At 50.9% G+C, this 19,480-nt stretch overlaps 6 protein-coding genes across 8 annotated transcripts; 3 read left to right on the forward strand and 3 right to left on the reverse strand.

Annotated features, from left to right (window-relative positions):
* The first annotated feature begins 683 nt into the window (after positions 1-683).
* Positions 684-3,399, forward strand: PV06_02451 (uncharacterized protein). The gene is made up of 2 exons (XM_016403136.1): positions 684-2,688; positions 2,740-3,399. Exons 1-2 carry the CDS (start codon positions 1,183-1,185, stop codon positions 3,232-3,234), a joined length of 2,001 nt encoding a protein of 666 aa, XP_016267033.1. The 5' UTR covers positions 684-1,182; the 3' UTR covers positions 3,235-3,399.
* A 245-nt stretch (positions 3,400-3,644) lies between these two features.
* PV06_02452 lies at positions 3,645-7,045 on the forward strand. 2 transcript variants are annotated; one of them, XM_016403137.1, is made up of 3 exons: positions 3,645-3,941; positions 3,995-4,713; positions 4,762-7,045. In XM_016403137.1, exons 1-3 carry the CDS (start codon positions 3,755-3,757, stop codon positions 6,709-6,711), a joined length of 2,856 nt encoding a protein of 951 aa, XP_016267034.1. In that variant the 5' UTR covers positions 3,645-3,754; the 3' UTR covers positions 6,712-7,045. The 2 variants fall into 2 exon arrangements, with proteins under 2 accessions (XP_016267034.1, XP_016267035.1); XM_016403138.1 differs by having other exon boundaries at positions 3,645-4,713.
* Positions 7,046-7,202: 157 nt separating this feature from the next.
* On the forward strand, positions 7,203-11,258 carry PV06_02453 (uncharacterized protein). The gene is made up of 2 exons (XM_016403139.1): positions 7,203-7,709; positions 7,769-11,258. Exons 1-2 carry the CDS (start codon positions 7,608-7,610, stop codon positions 10,514-10,516), a joined length of 2,850 nt encoding a protein of 949 aa, XP_016267036.1. The 5' UTR covers positions 7,203-7,607; the 3' UTR covers positions 10,517-11,258.
* PV06_02454 (uncharacterized protein) lies at positions 10,504-13,890 on the reverse strand. The gene is made up of 3 exons (XM_016403140.1): positions 13,519-13,890; positions 13,051-13,448; positions 10,504-12,993 (listed from the first exon to the last, which is right to left on the reverse strand). The coding sequence occupies exons 1-3, from the start codon at positions 13,682-13,684 to the stop codon at positions 12,004-12,006; spliced, it is 1,554 nt and encodes a 517-aa protein (XP_016267037.1). The 5' UTR covers positions 13,685-13,890; the 3' UTR covers positions 10,504-12,003.
* A 631-nt stretch (positions 13,891-14,521) lies between these two features.
* Positions 14,522-16,513, reverse strand: PV06_02455 (uncharacterized protein; the record flags this gene model as incomplete). The annotated part of the gene is made up of 1 exon (XM_016403141.1): positions 14,522-16,513. The coding sequence occupies exon 1, from the start codon at positions 16,166-16,168 to the stop codon at positions 14,522-14,524; it is 1,647 nt and encodes a 548-aa protein (XP_016267038.1). The 5' UTR covers positions 16,169-16,513.
* A 522-nt stretch (positions 16,514-17,035) lies between these two features.
* PV06_02456 lies at positions 17,036-18,548 on the reverse strand. Of its 2 annotated transcripts, XM_016403142.1 has the most exons (3): positions 18,192-18,548; positions 18,029-18,123; positions 17,036-17,951 (listed from the first exon to the last, which is right to left on the reverse strand). In XM_016403142.1, exons 1-3 carry the CDS (start codon positions 18,240-18,242, stop codon positions 17,105-17,107), a joined length of 993 nt encoding a protein of 330 aa, XP_016267039.1. In that variant the 5' UTR covers positions 18,243-18,548; the 3' UTR covers positions 17,036-17,104. The 2 variants fall into 2 exon arrangements, with proteins under 2 accessions (XP_016267039.1, XP_016267040.1); XM_016403143.1 differs by having other exon boundaries at positions 17,036-18,123.
* Positions 18,549-19,480: the final 932 nt, after the last annotated feature.

Genomic DNA, 19,480 nt, shown 5'->3' on the forward strand with positions numbered 1-19,480 from the left:
TTCGTTATGCTCTGAGTCTTCGCGTCTATAGCAATCGAAGTACGGAGTAGGGCTATCTTGTTATCAGTATGCCTACCCAGCTAAGCTACCTTATCTAATTGATTGGTTTGTACGGAATACACTACGTGTACTAGTAGTTTTAGGTGGTTGAGATAGGCGGTGCCGGCCAGACACTGCAGCCCAGAACCACAATCCAATAGGCATATCAATGCCTAAGTACTCCGTACTAGGTACTGAAATCAATGATCACGCCCCAGGCCAACAAAGACTCCTTGTATTGAGTAGACCCGCAGGACGGTTGTATTCCTCACTACGGAGTAATTACCTGCCATAGTCTACTGTACAGTAATCAGTCGGGTGCTTATGGAATTCTCACTAAATGCCATGCACTGGGGCCTGTGTGTTTCGTCTCGCCTCGTAGCTTGTGCCACTGCCCTGGATCATCCATCTCGGGCCAAGTTTGACAATCCGAATGATTAAACAACGTCAATGCGATGCTACATGACCTACGAGTCTTCACCTGTGGCAGATCTTCATGTCCCTTTTTTGCCCTAAGATACAGAAGAGTCAACACTTGACAATAGCACAGAACGAGAACGTCGTAGGGGAATCGCCTAATAAAGTCGAGCCCTGTCCCGCTACGCACGAGCCTCGTCTGCTTTTCGGCTCCTATGCTCATCGACCTCTGTTACTGTACTGATCGACACATATCACGACCCTTGATGCCAATCGCAGGCTACTTCAATATCAAGATTCTTTCCTTCCCTCCAGATTTCTCCTATTCTACGCTTTCATCATTCCATCTCGTCTTCCTGCGACGGCCGTTTGTCCTGACCTACAACGCTCTCGAGGGTGTGCCCAACACAACGTTTCCCCCTCTATCGACTCCACCAGAACTTTCTCGGTTTTCGCCCCTCCAGCAGCAACCCTCCCCCGGCACTGTCCAAACGTGCTTTCTCAGCCCAACCAACAAAGCTCGCTGCCCGACTCGACCGCACCAATTCTTACCCTGAGTCGTCGTTTGTTTGGAAGCAAGTTTTGCAATCATCGACACTAGACCCCGTCTGGCCATCCATTCAACTGTCGCCCGTGGTCCTCGCATGCCGGCGTGAATCGACTACGGTCAGCGCAGCTGCGCAACAAATTGCTGCAACACCCATTCCTCTGGCCACCTTAGTCACCATGGCCGACAGCCTGCCTCAGCAGCCGTCTCCTCCCGCAGACTCCCAGCCCGATGAAGCAGTCTCGAATTCCTCACCCACCACGTCTTCCAATCCCTCCTCAGACTCGATATCCAGACCACCGTCACTGACGTCGCCTGGTGTCGGCATGGCTTCCTCGATGAGTCCCTCATCCGCTCCACTCGGACCTGTCAATGCCGCAAGAAGGCCCGGTCCTCTGCCCGGTCGTGCAAGTGGCCTCAACTCCGATATACAAGCAAAAATGAAGGCATTCTCGCAGTCTAGGCAGGGGGGCCGTCCCTCTGCGACGCAACAATCGGGAGGTCCGCACGGGTTTGTTGGAGGCCCTCTCGCAGGAGCTCCTCCATCTTCACCGGCCTCTTCGGCCGGTGGACTACAATTGCCTCGAGGTTTAAGCCGACCCAACGCTTCCAGCTTTGGGTCTTCTCCATCTCCGGCGACGGGGAGCCCCAGAATGGCCAGTCCGCAACCACGGTTGCAGATGGGTGGGCTCGCAGCGAAGAGAGGCTTCAAGCCCGGGGCGATGAAATTATCCGATGCTCACAAGCCGCAGCCTGCCGGTGAGAATCCTGAAAAACAAGATACCGGCTCGCAATTCAACAAGTTTTCCAGCATCGTAGATACCAAGAAAGGTACACTGAATTTTCAGAACAAGGCTGTCATCCACGGCAGCGGCATCGAGTTTGCTGGAGGCAGCACCTTCTCAATATCACTCGATGAAGTCGACACCATGGCCGAACTGGGAAAAGGGAATTACGGGACAGTGTTCAAAGTACGACATGCCCGTCCCAAGATGCGAAGACCTGGCCTTGGCTTACGAGGCAATATGGTCAGGCAAGTAACAAGTTCAAACCTCACGGAAAATGGCGAAGGTGAATGTCCAACTACAGACTCTGGAACCAGCGGCCTGGTCATGGCAATGAAAGAAATCCGGCTTGAATTAGACGATACAAAATTCGCCCAGATCATCATGGAACTGGATATTCTGCATCGTTGCGTTTCACCTTTTATCATTGATTTTTACGGTGCATTCTTTCAAGAAGGCTCGGTGTATATTTGTATTGAATATATGGATGGTGGCTCCATTGACAAACTATACGGTGATGGGGTCCCTGAGGGGGTTCTCAAGAAGATCACGTTGTCGACTGTGATGGGACTCAAGTGTCTGAAAGATGAACACAACATCATCCATCGTGACGTGAAGCCCACCAACATCCTGGTCAACACCCGAGGACAGGTCAAGATCTGTGATTTTGGCGTCAGTGGAAATCTGGTCGCATCTATCGCGAAAACGAACATTGGTTGTCAGAGTTACATGGCTCCTGAACGGATATCTGGTGGCGGTGTGTCACAGGCTGGCGGCGCTGGAGGCTCCTACAGTGTGCAGTCTGATATATGGTCACTAGGTCTTACCATCATTGAATGTGCACTCGGAAGATATCCTTACCCTCCAGAGACATACGACAACATCTTTAGTCAGCTGAATGTAAGTATTATCCGTCTCAGAGCTGATGAGGTTACTAATGTTTGTGAAAAGGCCATTGTGGATGGTGATCCACCAGATTTACCAGCAGATCAATATTCGGAGGCAGCCATTGACTTTGTACGTGGATGCCTTAACAAGATACCTCGACTTAGACCGACCTATGCAATGCTTCTTCGACACGCCTGGTTGGCTCCTCTGATGAAACCGCCGACCATTTCTGAGGACGAAGAGGCTGAAAAGGCAGCCGAAGCCGGCATTGAATCGGCATTTGTGGAAAATGGTGTTCCCGACACTGCAGATAAAGAGGTCGCCGAATGGGTCAATTCGGCACTAGAAAAGAAGAGGCAGGGCAAGTTGGCAGTGAGCAAGAAGCCGGCATTGCACGAAGCACCTCTAGATGCTGTTCCTGGGAGCCCATTGCTCACAAAGCCCGAAGCTGATGCCGAAGCGAATGCGATAGCTGAACAGCAGGCAAATTCTGGTACTCGCGTTGATTCTCTGGATTTGCTAGCGGCGAAGGTGCAAGGTCTTGACTTCGCTTCATGAACAGTCTGGACGGGAAGTCAATAAACACCATGAAAGATATTGTAACGGTACCGAGGAATGAACAATCATCCGGCACCAACATTTGGTAGAGAGCTCAATAAGTTTCATAGTGTAGACTATCGGTGACATTAGCCTGCCACAATACACTGTTCTGCAAAGTTCTACCAACATCAATTGTTACTCATTCGATTATTTCTTCATACATGTCTATTGACACGTCTGACTACACAGAAAAGCCACTTCTGGGTAGATTCATGTGGAATGAAGTATTACGGTACACTACCTAGATGTTCGGAGAGATGGGTACCATTTCTATACTGAGTAGATTGCGGCTTATTTTATGACATCAGAGGTCATTTTACAACTTCGACTCCGACCAATTTACACGACAAGAAACTTTGGATTCTCATCAATCACCAGCCTTCAGTCTTATAATTTTTCAATTATTCTTATGAAGGTTGTCGCGACATATGGCAACTAGCCGTGCTCAAAATCGTTATCCATAAAATAATGAGCCACGATGCCAGCCCTGGTCAGGCGTCTTCTAATCTGGGCGACGATTGATGGACTCGTGCTCCAGGCCCATGGCTCTACAGAACACCACAAAACGATCAAGATAGACTACGGAAGACGCCATGTAACAGAAGTCCAGACCAGCGATGTATCCAGCAAGAAGAATGTTTGGCTAGAAGCTCATGGTGTTATAGGTAAGCTAAGACCGATCATTGTGTGCCAGACAACCACGCCTTACCAGATGCAGGAATTCTCTCAATCGCTTCTACCTCTTTTCTCATTGCCATAACGCAGCGAGAACAGGTCGCTCAGATCTTCGGCAAGCCGGTCTATGTTATCAGAGACGTGGCTTTTCTTCCGTTAACATCACAAAATGAAGCCGAGCGCGCCATCACATCGGTTCTCACGTCAAAAGGTTCTGCCACCAGCACCGAAGATTCGGACTCGGAATTCAGTGAACCAGGGGAAGAAGACGAATTCTCGACCAGGGAGCTGGAGCCAGAGACACCGGTCGAGCATCCACCGACCCAGCAGACTAACTCGAGCTCCACCAGCATTGTGAGAGATGTCATCGCTAACCGAGGCCAATATGCACGATTTGCTTCGCAATGGTTTTCGAAGCAAGGATGGAAAGGGCCGAGAAGTGTCACCACAAATGCCTCAGCACCGCCTCAGCAGGTGCAGGAACCAGCGAGGACTTCTCCGACCGTTGCCGCAGCCACTGCCACAGAAGCAAACTCTTCAAAAACGCGGTGCGAGGATGACAAGAAGACCCAATCAGACGTCGATGCCCATGACATACCCAGTACTTCGGTCCGGGATGCGCTACCCAAGATTGTCAAGACCACAAAGATGATCTTGACATCAGGAAGCTACTTTTTCTCTTACGAATCTGATCTCACTCGGCGCTTGTCTCTGACAGGTGGCAGTCCAAAAGCTCCGACTAAGGATACGCTGGACCCATTGGTACGCCATTTTGCGTCTGAGAGTCCAGACATTGCTAACTTGTTGTAGTATTTCTGGAACCGACATCTAGCAACCCCATTTTTCACCGCAAGACAGGATAGTTTCCTTACGCCGGTATTGCAAGGTTTCGTAGGCCAGCGAGCTTTTGCGGTCAAACGTGCAGAACCTAACGATCCTCATTCAGCATGTGTTATCTCAGCCGATCATGACAAAGACTCGCCTGGGCTTGAACATGCAATGAACCACGCCATACAAGGGCTCGCAAATATTGGAGGCGAGTCGCAAGATTACTTGCTGACGCTTATATCCCGACGCTCAGTGAAGCGGTCGGGTTTACGTTACCTGAGGCGAGGCATCGATGATGAAGGTAACTGTGCCAACGCTGTAGAGACTGAGCAGATCTTGTCTTCGCCTGATTGGTCGACAAAGAGACAGATTCGGTCTTTTGTTCAGATACGGTGTTCGATCCCACTGTATTTTTCCCAGTCGCCTTACTCATTCAAACCGATCCCTATCATTCACCAATCGGCAGCTAAGAACAACAATGCCATGAGAAAGCATTTCCAAGATCTCAAAGATCGCTATGGCCGCGTTCAAATTGCGGCACTGGTAGATAAACATGGCTCAGAAACCGTCATCGGTCAGGCGTATGAAGAAGCTGTACGGGCATTGACAGAGTCGGGCGTGTTGAGAGATGTCGATTTCGAGTGGTTTGATTTTCACGCAGAATGTCGAGGGATGAAATTTGAAAATGTGTCCAAACTCGTGGACAAGCTTCAACCGAATATCGAAGATTTCAATGAGACGACGATTTCGGAGAGTGGAATCGTGACAACTCAAAGAGGTGTCATTCGAACAAACTGTATGGACTGCCTGGATCGGACGAATGTGGCTCAAAGTGCATTTGGCCAGTACATGCTTCAAAGAGATCTTACCAAGGAAGGATTTGCCATTGATCTGTTGCATGACGAATCAACAACTTGGTTCAACACGCTATGGGCTGACAACGGAGACGCCATATCTCGACAATATGCGTCGACAGCTGCGCTCAAAGGTGACTTTACCCGTACTCGACGCCGCAACTACCGTGGAGCACTCAACGACTTCAGCTTGACATTGACCCGTTACTATAACAATATGGTTAACGACTATTTCTCACAAGCAGTCATCGACGTAGTCCTAGGAAATCTGTCCTGGAAAGTCTTTGAAGATTTCGAAAGTAGCATGATGGGTGCGGATCCAGGCATTAACATCGAGCAGATTCGCGAGGCTGCGATCGACAACTGCAGAAAACAAGTCATTCAAGCAGATGATGAAGACCTTATCCAAGGTTGGACGATGTTGACTCCTGCCCACGAGAACACTTTAAGGACTATTCCATTCGAAGAAGCCGTCGTCCTATTGACGGATGTCGCACTCTATTGCTGCAAATTCGACTGGACAACAGAAAAACTGAGGTCATTCGAGAAGGTTGACCTTAGATCCATATCCAAAATCAGATATGGAACGTATATTACATCCACATTCAGCGAGCGACAGATGCAAGAGCGATTCAATGCTGGGCTCGTCGTGGTATACCAGCCAGGTAAAGAGAGCATGATTCGGACAAACACCCGATCCCTGCAGAATTATGTGGAACCCCAAACGGACGACTCTGAAAATCGGATCGATGGCGGCACCGGTATCCTATCGTGGCTAAGTCCGTCGTCACCACCCTCTTCACGGACGTTGGCTCTCAAAGTCATCGACGCAACCACGAGACATTTCGACATGCCTAATGGAAAGCAGACCGAGCTTCCTCTGGCCATGGCGGGCAGAATCGCTGAGGAAATAAGAAGAGCCATCGAGGGCCCAGCCGTCACGAGTGAGCAACAGGATCACAACAATAACAATCAGTTGGTGCAACAGGACGACATTATCTCTCTGGCGGAGGCCAAAAAGAGAACTGGATACTTTGAGCAGTTGGGCTACTCTATCAAGAAGCTTGTTTGGTCGTGAGGAGGAGTCCATGGTGTTGTTGGGATACAGTGTGTAGTATTGATGGGGAGGAGTGACATTCTGTCCTACATCAAACCACCTTTCTCAAAGGCGCAGCTTCATTCGCTTCGCAAAGCAAAGACGTAGTAAATGGATATTACTCCTTCCATCTTCACCTGGCACCAGAAGCTGAGGAATATTGTTAACGACTGACATGAGTAGATAGACGTTAAGGGGCGATTTTGACACCGCTGTTACTCCTTCCTATTGACAGGAACGTAATTGCCGCGAAGAGATGTCAGTGTCTGGTTATAGTGACAACATTGGTGTCCAACACCAGCCTTTTGGTTCAACAATCTCATGTCTATACAATTTTTTTTTTATTGTGTAGATTTTATTTTTCATTTTTCCGTTTCCCCTGCCCATCGAAATAATCAAAAACTTCGGCTAGCTGGCGCGCCCAACCCCGTGCGGAGCAGATTTTCCAACAACGAAAGACAAGCGCACCACCACTACCAACCAAACCAGCCTGCGCTCGCCTGCACATCCGTCTTGCAGAAATTTGCGACTACGCCTGTTGAAATTGTTACCAGTATTCTTCCTCCACTGGCTACGACGTCGTCTGGTCTCTGTCGGGACGATTTCCTGCCTTTGCAAGTTGCCGTCGCACTTTGCCAACCCCCCACTTCCGACCTCAGAAATTTACGACCTGACACTGTTGCAGTGCACGCACTGCAACTCACGCTTCACAGCCTCCCAGCGGTCGAATCCCAGGTCCGGTCAGTGTTTCACCCTTTCCGACACAAGGGTGAGGCCAAACAGCGACTTCCTGGGAGTCTGTTCTCCGATTAGCCTATCTACGGCTTCACCATCCACCGCTCTCTGGTGTCCAGGCCCTCAGGGCAACGGTGCCCGTCATGGCGTGGCAACCGGAGGAGGAGGCGCTGAGACAGTTGTCTGAATACCTCAAGAACTCATTGAGCGGTCATGACAGAAAAAAACAAAAAGAGGCTGAGCTGGTATGGCAAACATCACATTCGAACACCAGGAGTGAAGGCCCACTAATGAGTCCCCGTAGATGATCATGAACGCGAGGAACAATAGTGATTATGTGAATTATTTGACATATATCTTCAGTACAGCGCAGCTAGGACAGCAGCTCCAGCTCAATGCCCCTAGCCTGTTCCTCATTCGATACGCCGGCGGCGTCAACCTCAAGAACCATATCAAGCTTTTCCACTCCAGCATTCCGAAAGACCAATTGGCGTACATCAAAGCGGCGACCCTCACAGTCCTCCAAGACCCGAATCCACAATTGAGAGGTTTCGCTGGAACGGTCATTACCGAGATCGTGACACAGGGTGGATTGCTACAATGGCCAGAGATCTTGCAAGAGTTATTGTCGCTCGTCGGCAACAATGCCGGCAATGTGCCTGCGGAAACCCAAGAGGGGGCTATGTCGGCGCTGGCAAAGGTCTGTGAAGACAACCGAAAGTTGTTGGACAAGGAATTTCAAGGCCAGAGACCAATGTCTGTCATTGTGCCCAAATTGTTGGATTTTGCGACTCATTCCAACCCCAAGATCCGAGTACTTGCATTGAGCACGCTCAAGACTTTTATACCGCAAAAGTCACAGGTTCTATTCTCGGCTCTGGACGTTTATCTGCAGGCAATTTTCCAGCTGGCCTCAGATCCGGATGTGCAAGTCAGGAGGATTGTCTGTCAATCCCTCGTCCAGCTCGTGGAGACTCGACCAGATACTCTCTCTCCACATCTCGATGGCCTTGTGAACTATATTTTGACACAACAACAGTCCTCTGGAAACTCCGATCTCGCTCTCGATGCCGCGGAATTTTGGCTCAGCGTGGGAGAGCAAGATCAGCTAAGAGATCGGATGGGGCCATATCTGAACAAAATCATCCCCGTCTTGCTTGCGGGAATGGTCTATGGAGAGGAAGAAGTCTCCCGGCTTGGGGGTGATGAAAATAATGCCGACGTCGAAGATCGATCAGAAGATATCAAGCCTCAGTTCGCTCAGACCAAAGCCGGAAGAGGTGTCAAGTCGGAGAAAGAGGAGTCTGCTCCAGGTACGCCTCAGGCCAATGGCACGCCCTCGAAGAATGACGATCTCAGCGATGGGGAGATCGAGGAGGAAGACGAGGATGAGGAATGGGATGATGATGATCCTGAAAATGCCTGGAGCCTGAGAAAATGCTCCGCAGCTGCACTGGACGTTTTTGCCGTTAATTACGGAGTGGCTGTCTTTGACATCATTCTGCCTTACCTGAAGGAAAACCTCTCCCACAGCCTCTGGCCTAAACGTGAAGCGGCAGTCCTAGCCCTCGGCGCCATCGCAGAGGGCTGTATGGATGTCGTTTCACCGCATCTGCCCGAGCTTGTGCCCTTCCTGATCTCCTTGCTTTCGGACGAAGAGCCGGTGGTCCGACAGATTACCTGCTGGTGCTTAGCACGATATTCCGAATGGGCATCCAGTCTGGAGTCACCAGCAGACAAACAACGTTTCTTTGAGCCTATGATGGAAGGCTTGCTGCATAGAATGTTGGACAAGAACAAGAAAGTACAGGAAGCCGGAGCTAGTTCATTCGCCAGCCTCGAGGAGAAGTCGGGCGACAAACTCAAGCCTTACGTTGAACCTATCCTTCGCCAATTCACCGAGTGCTTCAAACGATATAAGGACAAGAATATGTACATCCTGTACGACTGTTTGCAAACACTGGCCGAGAACGTTGGGCAGGATATCGCCAAACCCGAGCTCGTCAACCTTCTTATGCCAGTGCTTATTGAGCGATGGAACAGGATTCAAGACGACTCTAGAGAAATGTTTCCCTTGTTGGGTTGTCTAGGCTACATCGCCATGGCATATGGCGACACTTTTGCTCAATTTGCAGCTCCGATCTTTGACCGCTGCATCAAAGTCATCTATGCAAACTTGCAGCACCACATGGCATTTGTGTCCGGCCAGACGGTGGACGAACCAGACAAGGACTTTCTAGTGACAGCCCTCGACCTAGTCTCTGCCATTATCCAGGCCATTTCTCCCGGGAACTCGGCACCGCTCGTGCAGAACTCTCAACCACAATTCTTTGATCTGCTCTCGTTCTGCATGGAAGACCCCAGCACCGATGTCCGGCAATCTGCATATGCTGTCTTGGGCGATTGCGCCATAGCCATCTTCAGCACACTCGACCCCTATCTCGACAAACTTCTCCCCGTGTCGATCCGACAGCTCGACCTTGACGCTGTGCCCGATTACGATTCCGAGAACAGCTTCAACGTGCTTGCCAACGTATGTTGGTCCCTTGGCGAAATTGCCGCACGCGCATCGACCTCTCGCATCTCTTCTTTCGTCGAGCCCATCTACCGCGGTCTCGTGACGATAATCAAGAACGAAGAAGTTTCGGACCCCGCAAGCGAGAATGCCGCGACGGCCCTTGGTCGTTTCGGCCTCGTTTGTCCTGAACACCTTGCGCCTTTCCTGGGCGATTTCGCGGAGCCCTTCTTGTCGAGCATGTCCAAGATCAGCACATCCCATGAAAAGGCCAGCGCTTTCTTGGGCTTCAACAACGTCATCGAGCGCAACCCCCAGGCCATGGAGGCCAGTCTGGCGCTGTACTTCTCGGCCATTGCCCAGTTTCCTCAAAAGGGAAAACAGGGTGCCGATTATGGCGAGGTGCGCGCGAGCTTTGGACGAGTGATACAGGGATATGTCGGGCTGATTGGACAGGAGGGCTTTCGCAACTTTCTGAGTGGATTGAGTGCGCCCGTCAAACAAAAGTTGAGTGACGGGTACGGCCTGGGATCTTGATCAGGCCCGTGGCTGTTTTTTTTTTGGCGTGGGTTGAGCGACAACAAGGCCTCATGCATGACGTTGAACCGGACTCGTTCATCCACCCCTCGAGAGTCCCACAACAGCCGCCGATTTATAGGAATTAAAATGGGAGTTTTATGAATTTACGATGACGACCCTGATAAGGGGAGAGAGGAGGAGCGGGATTTCGTGGCCGTGCAACAAAGGGATCGTTTTGTGTCTCGCGTGACACCTCCTCCAGGACGTGGCACTTGCAAATTCAACCGTCGAGTTGAGAGACACTCGAGCGGTCTGCGGGGGGAACAAAGCACTCAAGATGCATGACGATGGCATTCTCAACTTGTCGAAAATTGGTCGACCCTGCGACGGAACCACGAAGCGAGAATCGAACCAAACTTCTCAAGCACGCATTCGTCGAGGTTTGAGCGTATCCCCCCCCTTCTTGGAGGAAGATGAAGAAGACGAAAAGGGGTCCGCCGGTCTTTTCCCCCCCCCTTCTTCCACAAGGCGAATCCGCGGGAGCGAGTCCGTGACCGGGACGGTAGATGAAAGTTTAGGTAGTTTTCTCTTTCTTTTTCTCCTTCTCTTCTCGGTTTCAAAAACCAACCCGACCCTGCGTTTCCTCATTCCCACGAGGGGAGAGACGTAGGTCCACGCCCTCCACAAGTAGGTAGCCAGGTAGATATTAGATAGCATAGCGTGGGAACATACGGAATGGCTAGTACCGAGTATAAACTTGTCCAGTGCATGTCCTCTCGTATCATCACCTCCTTGACGGTTCATCACGTTGTAGGTATACACACACTAGACACGTTCCAAAGCGCAAGGCGTGAAGGGAAATTTATTTGCATTAAAAACACACCACTGTGGAAGAGAGTGTTGTGTTGGACGATCGGAGGGGGAAAAAAAGGAGGAAGACACCAACCATCTTGCACTTACAAGCAAGCAGCCCTTGGTATCACTTTGTTTTTCCTTTCAAGAGAGAGAAAAAACAAAGGTGGTTGCTGCCTTGGCGCCCGTCCTTTGCATCCCTCTCCCCTCTTTCAACTCTCTGGATAGGGACCAACTCCATCACGTTGCTCCAATCTGCAGACGACGGCGAGTCGGGGTTTCGACGAAAGAAAACAGTGCCCAATTATTCTAACCCTTTGCGCCTCAAAGCCTAGTTTATCAACTCACCAGAACGCCTGACTCGCTTGGTGCCATTCATTTCAGTCATTCATTCCAATTTGCTGCTCCGCTGTCCCGCCTTGAAACCGAGGCAGGTGGGGGGGTTTTTTGGGTGCCCGAGGATCAAGTGACGATAGAGAATCAGATATATGCCACAGAAGGAGAACTTAGCTGAGGTGCCGTGGCAGCACCAGGTTTTGGCAAAAAAGCTCTTCCGAAGTGGTATGCGTGTCGTCTAGACCCGGCCTGGTGTGAAGCGTTGTGATGATGGCGGTAATGCTGAAAGGTTTTTAAAAAAAAACATGCGAGCCGATCTATACCATGATGGTCTTCTGTGCAGGAGTAAATGCGTACTTGGCCAGCATTGCCATTTTCTCTTCAGGGCTTGTATCATTGTCAGAGTACACCAACCTGGTTGACTTTGGTTTCTCCTTTTCCTTTTCCTTCTTGGCAGCCTTGTCTTCGCCGGCTTCCTCTTTGGCTGGTGCGGCAGCGGTTGCAGACGGTGCCTCAGGAGCCGGAGCCGCGGTTGGGGCAGGTATTGTAATTGCAGAAACTGCTGCTGATGACGATACACCATTGGCATCGGCTTGATCTCGAGCGCCCTTGATCAGGTCGTCTAAAGACTCATCCCCATTGAAGGGTGCAGGAATCTGGGACTGTGGAGGTGGGTGAGGAACTCCGACCGATGGCTGTTGCGGAGGATACTGTGGAACAACATGAGGAGCTTGTGGAAGAGGTATCTGACCTTGATGCATCTGGTGAAATTGAGAAGCACTGACAGGTGGAGCCCCAAATGCTGGTCTCTGTGGTAATCCTGGAGCACTAGGTAGACTTACACTGCCTGTACGTACCGGTGCAGGGAAGTTAGGGTTGGTGGCAGGAGAAATAGCTCGCTGTGGTAGATGGCCTGGAGGTGCTTGAGCAAATCCTGGAGGCGGCGAACCCGCGCCAAAAGGACGCGGGGCTCCAGCTTGCCCTGGGAACGGCTGAACAGGGTACTGATACGGTGGTGGCGAAAAGGCCGGCTGGACAGGATATCCAGCGGGCGGTGGTTGAGCATAAGGCTGTGCTGGGTACGATATCGGAGGAACTTGACCATAGCCTGGCTGTCCAGGCTGAGGAGACGCAGCTTGACCATAACCTCCCCCATGAGGCGGAGAGCCAGCAGTGGCATACGTAGGTGCTTGGTAAGAAGCAGTAACAGCTGGTGGTTGGGCGAAAGGAGGAACTTGGTTGTACGAACCGTTTGTGGGAGGCGCTGCATACGACTGCTGATAACTAGGATAGACAGGGGAGCCGGCCTTCGAGACGCGAATTAGCTTTTGAGTAGAGGAAGATTGGGTGAACAAGAAACCTACAGCAGGGGCTTGGGCTTGACTTGGTTGCTGGACCTGTGCAGGAGGTGCAGCAGACGGTGTTGAGCCTGCACTGCTTCCACCGTTGTCCTTTTCTGCGGCAAGCTTTGCAGCTTTGTGTTCAGCGAGCCGCTTCTTGATATCCGACACCGACTCGACCTTGGGCTTCTTGGGAGCGTTGGGGTTCGAGCCGCCTGGCACACCAGATCCACCGGCACCTTGACGCTCGGCTTGGCTTTGGTGAAAATTTGTCAAAACTCGCTGCGTGTGCTGCTGGACAATGTCTTCTGGAATTCCCTCCATGCCAAAAATTTCAATATCCAATCCGGCGCGATTAGGGAGGGCATTGTCGACGGCAGTGAGGTTTTCCTTGTGCACTTGACTCATGTGGACGCTGAGGCCTGGGGTTGAATGTGTATGTCAGTGACAATGAAATAGTTTCGGCAAGGGCGACATGTTCCAACGACTCACCTCCAGCTGTATTCAGCCGTCGTCCGCATCTCTCGCATTTGAAATGCTTCGCTTTCTGATGGTTGATCAAGATCTTCAAATCATCAAAGTCACGCTCACAGTAGTAGCACCATGGCCTCGAGAGGACCTCTTCGACGTCTGGGTGGTGGCGCTTCTTTTTGGTCATAATGGAATCGCGCAGAGAAAAAGAAGCTTTCCCAAGGACTGAAGGATGGATCGGTGGTCACTCGTGTCTCGAACGTCAGAGGTACGAAGAAATATTTAGGTTGAAGATAAAGAAGCACAAGGTGTCGCGTACGATGAAGTCGCTTAAGTGAGTCGCAAATGACAGCAATCACAGCTGCAGTGATTGATCAAAGTAATAGGCGGCCGGGTACAAAAGTGAAGCCAAGTGAAGCCAAGTGAAGCACAGGCAGGAGACTCGGAAAAGGAAAAGCGTGGCTGGGCCGGAATTTACGGTGCCAAGGCCGGAGTAATAGAAACGCCGAAGCGTCACTTTCTTACTCGCAGCATTTACGACGAGTGGTTTGTATATCAGCCGCACACTTGGTCACAACAATAAAAGCTATGGCTTTGATCAACCGTGTCTTGCGTGATGATTCCTTCGATGTCAAAGAGTGGCTTGCTCTCCCCATTCAAGCGTGCCCCAACAACTGAACACAGGAGCCCTGTTCAGTACGTACCTGGTAGACGGACATTTGAAGAGCACTGCGATGGCGAAGGACAAAGAGCATTAGGCATTGGATTTCTGGGTGAAGCTGTTATAGAACGGTAGCATAGTTCACAGTGGTCATCCGGCATGTATCTGTCTACCTTACAATTCCCCGAGTTTGTCCGTAAATGCACGTAATATTAAGCAATTTGCAACCAACAACTCTCAAGGCCTGTTACCCAATACGCACAAACAGGGCAATGTTGCAATCTCGATATTGCATATGCTCGCTGCGCTAAAAACCTATTCTATCATACATTCCAACAAAAGGAATAGAAGGAAGGTCCAGCCTCACTTCGCATTGCGCCTGGACCGCCGTCTAGGTGGCTCCGAGGCACCATTGACCACAATCACCGACTCGTCGTCCTGCAGCTCATCGTCCTGGTCTTCATCGTTCATCATGGATTTGAGGTCCATGCCCCCTTTTCTCCTCGCCCCCCGGCTACTTCCTCCCGAACCTTTGACCTCCTCCTCATGCGTCGCCGCAACAGCACCAGCATCTGGCGCCGGTGTTACGGACGGAGTGGTCGGAACACTCTCTGGCTCGATGAGCCGACCGACCTTGACGGCGGCCGCTCTCTTTGGTCGAGATGCCTCGTTGGCATCTTTAGACTCATCCGGTGTTCCCTCGGGGTCCTCTTTCTTGTTTCGTGGCCGCTTGTCTCTGTTCTCGGCTCTCCATTGCTCCCACTTCATCACCATGCTGTAGCTTCGGACAGGGTTCATGCCATTGAGGATTTTGGTCTTGTTTTCGTCGGCCTTCGCCGGGCCTTGCATGCTCAACCATGAGTGGTCATGTTTGATTGCCTCCAGCAATTCTTCGTCTGTCCATTTGCGTTTTCTCATCTCTTCGGCCGAGAGACCCTGCCAAGGCACCTTCGAGCCTGTGGCTTTCGGTACACTTTGAACGGGAGTGGTCGAAACGGCAGTCTGTGCAGCTAACTCTTTTGCTTTGGTGTATTGGTTGGGATGTTTGGGCCGATCTGGGTTTGGCGGGGCGCTTCCATAACCAGGACGACCTCTAGTGTACTGGTTTGGATGTTTCGGCTTGGATGACTCCGCTGCTGCTGCACCGTTGAGCTTGCGTCGTTTGCCAGTCGGTGTGTCTTCACGGTCATCAGGGACAGGGGTATTGCCTCTCTTCTTGGTTGGGGTAGTGACGCCAGACGGGGCTTCGGATACATCGCGAGTCGCGGGAACCTTTCGGCCATCGAACCTGGTGCGGGTCAGGCGTTTGTTGACAGCTTTGTTTGGAGTGTCTCTCGAGGCGTTACTGTCTGGTGATACAGGTCGTTTGATTTCACCATTCTCATCCACATTGCGCTTAACATATGTGATGGAATACTCATCGTGATGGACCTGTTGTTTGGGGTAGAGCGCTTTGCCCTTCTTCATGACCGGGGCCCAGCCGTCGATGTTCTTCGGGTTGACCGCTTTGGCAACCATGGCTTTGTACTCTCGATCCTTGGGGACGAAGCCACCTTGCTCAAACGGTTCTTGGAAAAGTCGTACGTCATGCTTCTCACGTTCAGAAATGTCATCTGCCGCTCGCAGACCAGGAATTCCGGCCACAAGCAATGCCGGCTTGTTGGCCTCGTATTTGTAACCGTAAAGGGCAGCTTCTTTGCGTTCTTCGAAGACGTCATTTCGAGGAAGCGACTGGGGGTCCTTCATGGTCTCTTTGCCTTTGATGCGATTGATCTGACGCTCCAGGTCGAGGTATTCATCCTGGGCCAGTTTCATGGCAATCTGGTTGTTGACACTCGCAGCATAGAGCTGTTTGCGTTTGAAGTTGGAGATGTTCATGATGAAGGTCTGTGGGTCGTTCAAAGGTTGGAAGCCATCCTCATTCAACTCTTCGGAAGCATAGAGCACTGGCCGGGGGGTTGATGCTCCAAAAGCCGACACCCACTGAGAATCAATCTCGGTGGTGGACATTTTGGGGAATGATTAATCAGATGATGTTGCGACAAAAAAGGCCGTCTAGTCCATGTGATGAATGCTGAGATGATACCAAGACAGCAGATCGTCTAGTCCATGTGACGGATACTGAATGAAGTGGTAGATGGGTCGAGCAAGAAAAGTGGTAGTGGACGGATGGTTGTAAGAACAAGTAAGTGATAGGCGGAAGAGTAGGGATATCAGCTGGGGGGAAATAGCGGAAGATTTGTCTTTTTGAAGCACAATAGCCACCCGGATGAATCAAAGGTTTGCTAATCAAAACCAGCGAACAATAACCGGAGGGGAAAAAATATGGATTGTTCAAAGCAAAAGAGGTAGCGGTACAATGCTTCAAAAAACGGGATTTTGGGGAAGGTCTCGATGCTTGTAAAGAAGGACGAACGAGTTAACAGTAAACTATTCGCCCCGAACCAATTAGGGAGGGTGGCGCAGACGCTAATGACAAAAGGGGATTAGGCTCCTATTGTGCTGTTAAAACGCCTCCCAATAGGTTTTTTTCTATTGCCAGAGGCAGCGACAACAAATAGAGCACTATAAGGGGGAGGCAGCAGATGCAGTGAGGCAGTGAAACAGAGGTTTCTCTCTCATCAATTCACCGCCCGATATCGTTTGTTGTTTCCAAAAGCCGTCGTTCTGCGCAAACCAGATCAAGCAAATAGGTACACTTGACAGAGTATGCTACAGAGTACTCCGTGTTAACCCCTCGGTCTATGCAATTCGACAAAAAGGTGGATTAAATCTTGATCAGAAGGAAGTTGTATTCATACAGTCATCGTGTTGCTCGATATTCCTCCGGCCTTTAGGATGTGGTTACTGCACACCCGTGTTCCAGGCTGGTATACACGCAATCAGAAGTAGAGAGCAATGCAGTATGGCTATTGCAGATCTATGTCTTATGCTATCAATCGCTCATCATGCATGTCTCTCTTGTAAATTTTTCCGCGTGGTTTTCATGGCGTCCGAGATCCAAGTGTCATATGAACCGTCTTTGGCTTTCATCTCGACCACACCCTTGAGCACTTCGCCCGTGAAGCCGACAAAATTGTGTCGCCGTAGGGCATTCTCCCAGTCCCACTGTGCTCGTTTCCGTCTTTCACGGGCCAAACCTTCCGAGTCCTGGAACTCTTGCGCCTTGATTCGTTGATCCTGACAGACGGCCATCAGGTTAAACCGGACCTCTCCCGGTGGATATCTGGAGATGCGCCTCTGGAGCACCGGGATGATCATCTCTGGAAAGGCATCACGGGGACAGTCTCCGTGCGAAATCGGATACGGCTGCAGTCCATCCAGCTCGTACAGTTTGCCATGGTAACACGTGTACGCGATGAAGTGAAAGACGTCTTCCGCTCTGGCATTGGGGTCCCGTTGCACCTCGTCTGCAAACGGACTGGATCTCGCAAAACTGTTGTGTGTTTCCCGGATCAGATCCGAGTTGGAAAGCGATTCGCCTCGTAAGCCGGGGTCAAAGCCCGTTGTGAAGTCCTTGAACTCTTGCAGCGCCGGCCCAATGTCAATCTGCGCCTCCGGGCTTGAGTCTGCTGCGGCCGAGGATGATGGGTTTGGAGTTGTGGAGGTGTCGTTGTTCAGGATCACCGATAGGATGGCCTGGGTTCCGCAGGCATTCTGGATGGTTTGGGCCGCGAAGAATAGGCCCTCGTCTTCAACCGCCGCCGGATCGTACGAGCCATCTTGCGGTGCGTTCTTGCTCTCGGACGATGAGCCTATCCATTTGAAGAGGAACACGACGCCGTAAACGGGACTGCCCATAGGACGAAAAAGTCAGCAAAACAACGAGTACGGCCCAAGGGATTTTCCATAGTACGACCTTCACGTTACCTCAGTGCACGAATTGCTTCCGGCTCCAGTGTTATCAGCTCCTCGAACTGGACTCCCTTCACCCCCAGTTGTTCGATCAAAGAGGTAAAGACTCCCTTTGGGGTGGGGGTGTCAGCACCGAGATGGGCATGTTTTTTGTAGGGCTGGGTTTGTTCTAACTCACCTCATCCGACTCGATCGTGCTCCAACCACCGCTAGAATTGTCATCCGCCATTGATTACCGTTTGAGAAGGGTAGGTACAGCAGGTGCTAAGATTCCGAGGATCGACGAGAGGGAGGAGGGGAGGTGAAGGGTTGGAAGGCCCGGTGAGACTGCGGTGATGGTGTTGAGTGTTGGTTGTTGTTGGTTGTTGTCAGGGTTGATCTAGAATTGGTACTTTGGGCGGATGATGATCAACACAAGTATCGTGCTCAGTAGTGTTTCTAGTTTTGGAATTGGTGATGGGGTGTATGTGTACAGATATTGGCCATTGGCCTCTTGAATTGTTTGGGTGTTTGTGATATTCCTATTATTTCCCCGGGTATGACGAGGCGTACTCCGTACCAACAAGAGACGGTACACGTAGTTTTGCTTGTATTGTACGGAAAACCGTCCGAGCTTCTTACTGTACAATTTTCTCCACTACGAATCGAACAGTGAGCCAGGAACCACACAATACTGTACGATTCACCATCCTTGAACCCAGTGAGCCCTACAAAGAGCGTGCAGCTTAGTGAGCATGGTGACTACGGACTTTTCAATGGCCCAGTATTGAGCCCGCCGACCTCAGCCGCAGTCTTAGGTACATGTACCTAACCTGAGGTACCTGCTGAGCCCTTGCATGAGGCTTGGGTACGCACCTAACACCGGCTTTACCAAATGGGAATCTTCCATGACCGCCCTACTCCGTACCTATCCGAATTTTGGACCCTGGAATTTGGAAAATCGCGATGTTCGCTCCTCAAGTAATTCAGGATACAAGGGCGACGGGCAGTATCTGGAGTTGCGGCAGACGATGTATTCATGGCCCTTTTGAATAACATCGTCCATGTCCTAGCTACCGCTCCCGCCTTTCCATCTTTCAGATCCCATGCCATCTCCCTTGGGTCCTTCAATCACGGAATCACCAAGCACACCATCTCTTCTTGCTGGGTATGTCAGCAGGATGACGTCGCCGTCAAGCAAATCAAGTGTCAATCGGCCGGTGCGGCTGGAGGTGGCTATGCTCTGGAATCTACGAAGTACTCGTGACAAGTACCTTACAGAGTAAGCATGTCCCCTGTCGTGGTCACCCTCCGCAATATCTCAAACAAAACTGTTCCGGATCCCCCAACTGGGTCAGCTAGCTGGATACCACCCTTATTCTCACTCACGAGCGCCCCATGTGACAGACAAGGCTATCATATGCGATCGATGTGACTCTATTGTTTTTTGGTACCTGTCTCGAAAAAATTCCCAAGTTCATGTGGACC

This window comes from Exophiala oligosperma (genome assembly GCF_000835515.1).
Source record: "Exophiala oligosperma strain CBS 72588 unplaced genomic scaffold supercont1.2, whole genome shotgun sequence".
Lineage (NCBI taxonomy): Eukaryota > Fungi > Ascomycota > Eurotiomycetes > Chaetothyriales > Herpotrichiellaceae > Exophiala > Exophiala oligosperma.

Coding starts and splice junctions, on each gene's coding strand:
- PV06_02451 (XM_016403136.1), top strand. CDS start 1,183: ATGGCCGACAGCCTGCCTCAGCAGCCGTCTCCTCCCGCAGACTCCCAG. Junction 2,689..2,739: donor ACATCTTTAGTCAGCTGAAT/GTAAGTATTATC, acceptor GTTTGTGAAAAG/GCCATTGTGGATGGTGATCC.
- PV06_02452 (XM_016403137.1), top strand. CDS start 3,755: ATGCCAGCCCTGGTCAGGCGTCTTCTAATCTGGGCGACGATTGATGGA. Junction 3,942..3,994: donor AGAAGCTCATGGTGTTATAG/GTAAGCTAAGAC, acceptor TACCAGATGCAG/GAATTCTCTCAATCGCTTCT. Junction 4,714..4,761: donor AGGATACGCTGGACCCATTG/GTACGCCATTTT, acceptor AACTTGTTGTAG/TATTTCTGGAACCGACATCT.
- PV06_02453 (XM_016403139.1), top strand. CDS start 7,608: ATGGCGTGGCAACCGGAGGAGGAGGCGCTGAGACAGTTGTCTGAATAC. Junction 7,710..7,768: donor AACAAAAAGAGGCTGAGCTG/GTATGGCAAACA, acceptor GAGTCCCCGTAG/ATGATCATGAACGCGAGGAA.
- PV06_02454 (XM_016403140.1), bottom strand. CDS start 13,684: ATGACCAAAAAGAAGCGCCACCACCCAGACGTCGAAGAGGTCCTCTCG. Junction 13,449..13,518: donor ACGGCTGAATACAGCTGGAG/GTGAGTCGTTGG, acceptor ATTCAACCCCAG/GCCTCAGCGTCCACATGAGT. Junction 12,994..13,050: donor GTCAAGCCCAAGCCCCTGCT/GTAGGTTTCTTG, acceptor CGCGTCTCGAAG/GCCGGCTCCCCTGTCTATCC.
- PV06_02456 (XM_016403142.1), bottom strand. CDS start 18,242: ATGGCGGATGACAATTCTAGCGGTGGTTGGAGCACGATCGAGTCGGAT. Junction 18,124..18,191: donor GCACGATCGAGTCGGATGAG/GTGAGTTAGAAC, acceptor CCCACCCCAAAG/GGAGTCTTTACCTCTTTGAT. Junction 17,952..18,028: donor GAAGCAATTCGTGCACTGAG/GTAACGTGAAGG, acceptor TCCTATGGGCAG/TCCCGTTTACGGCGTCGTGT.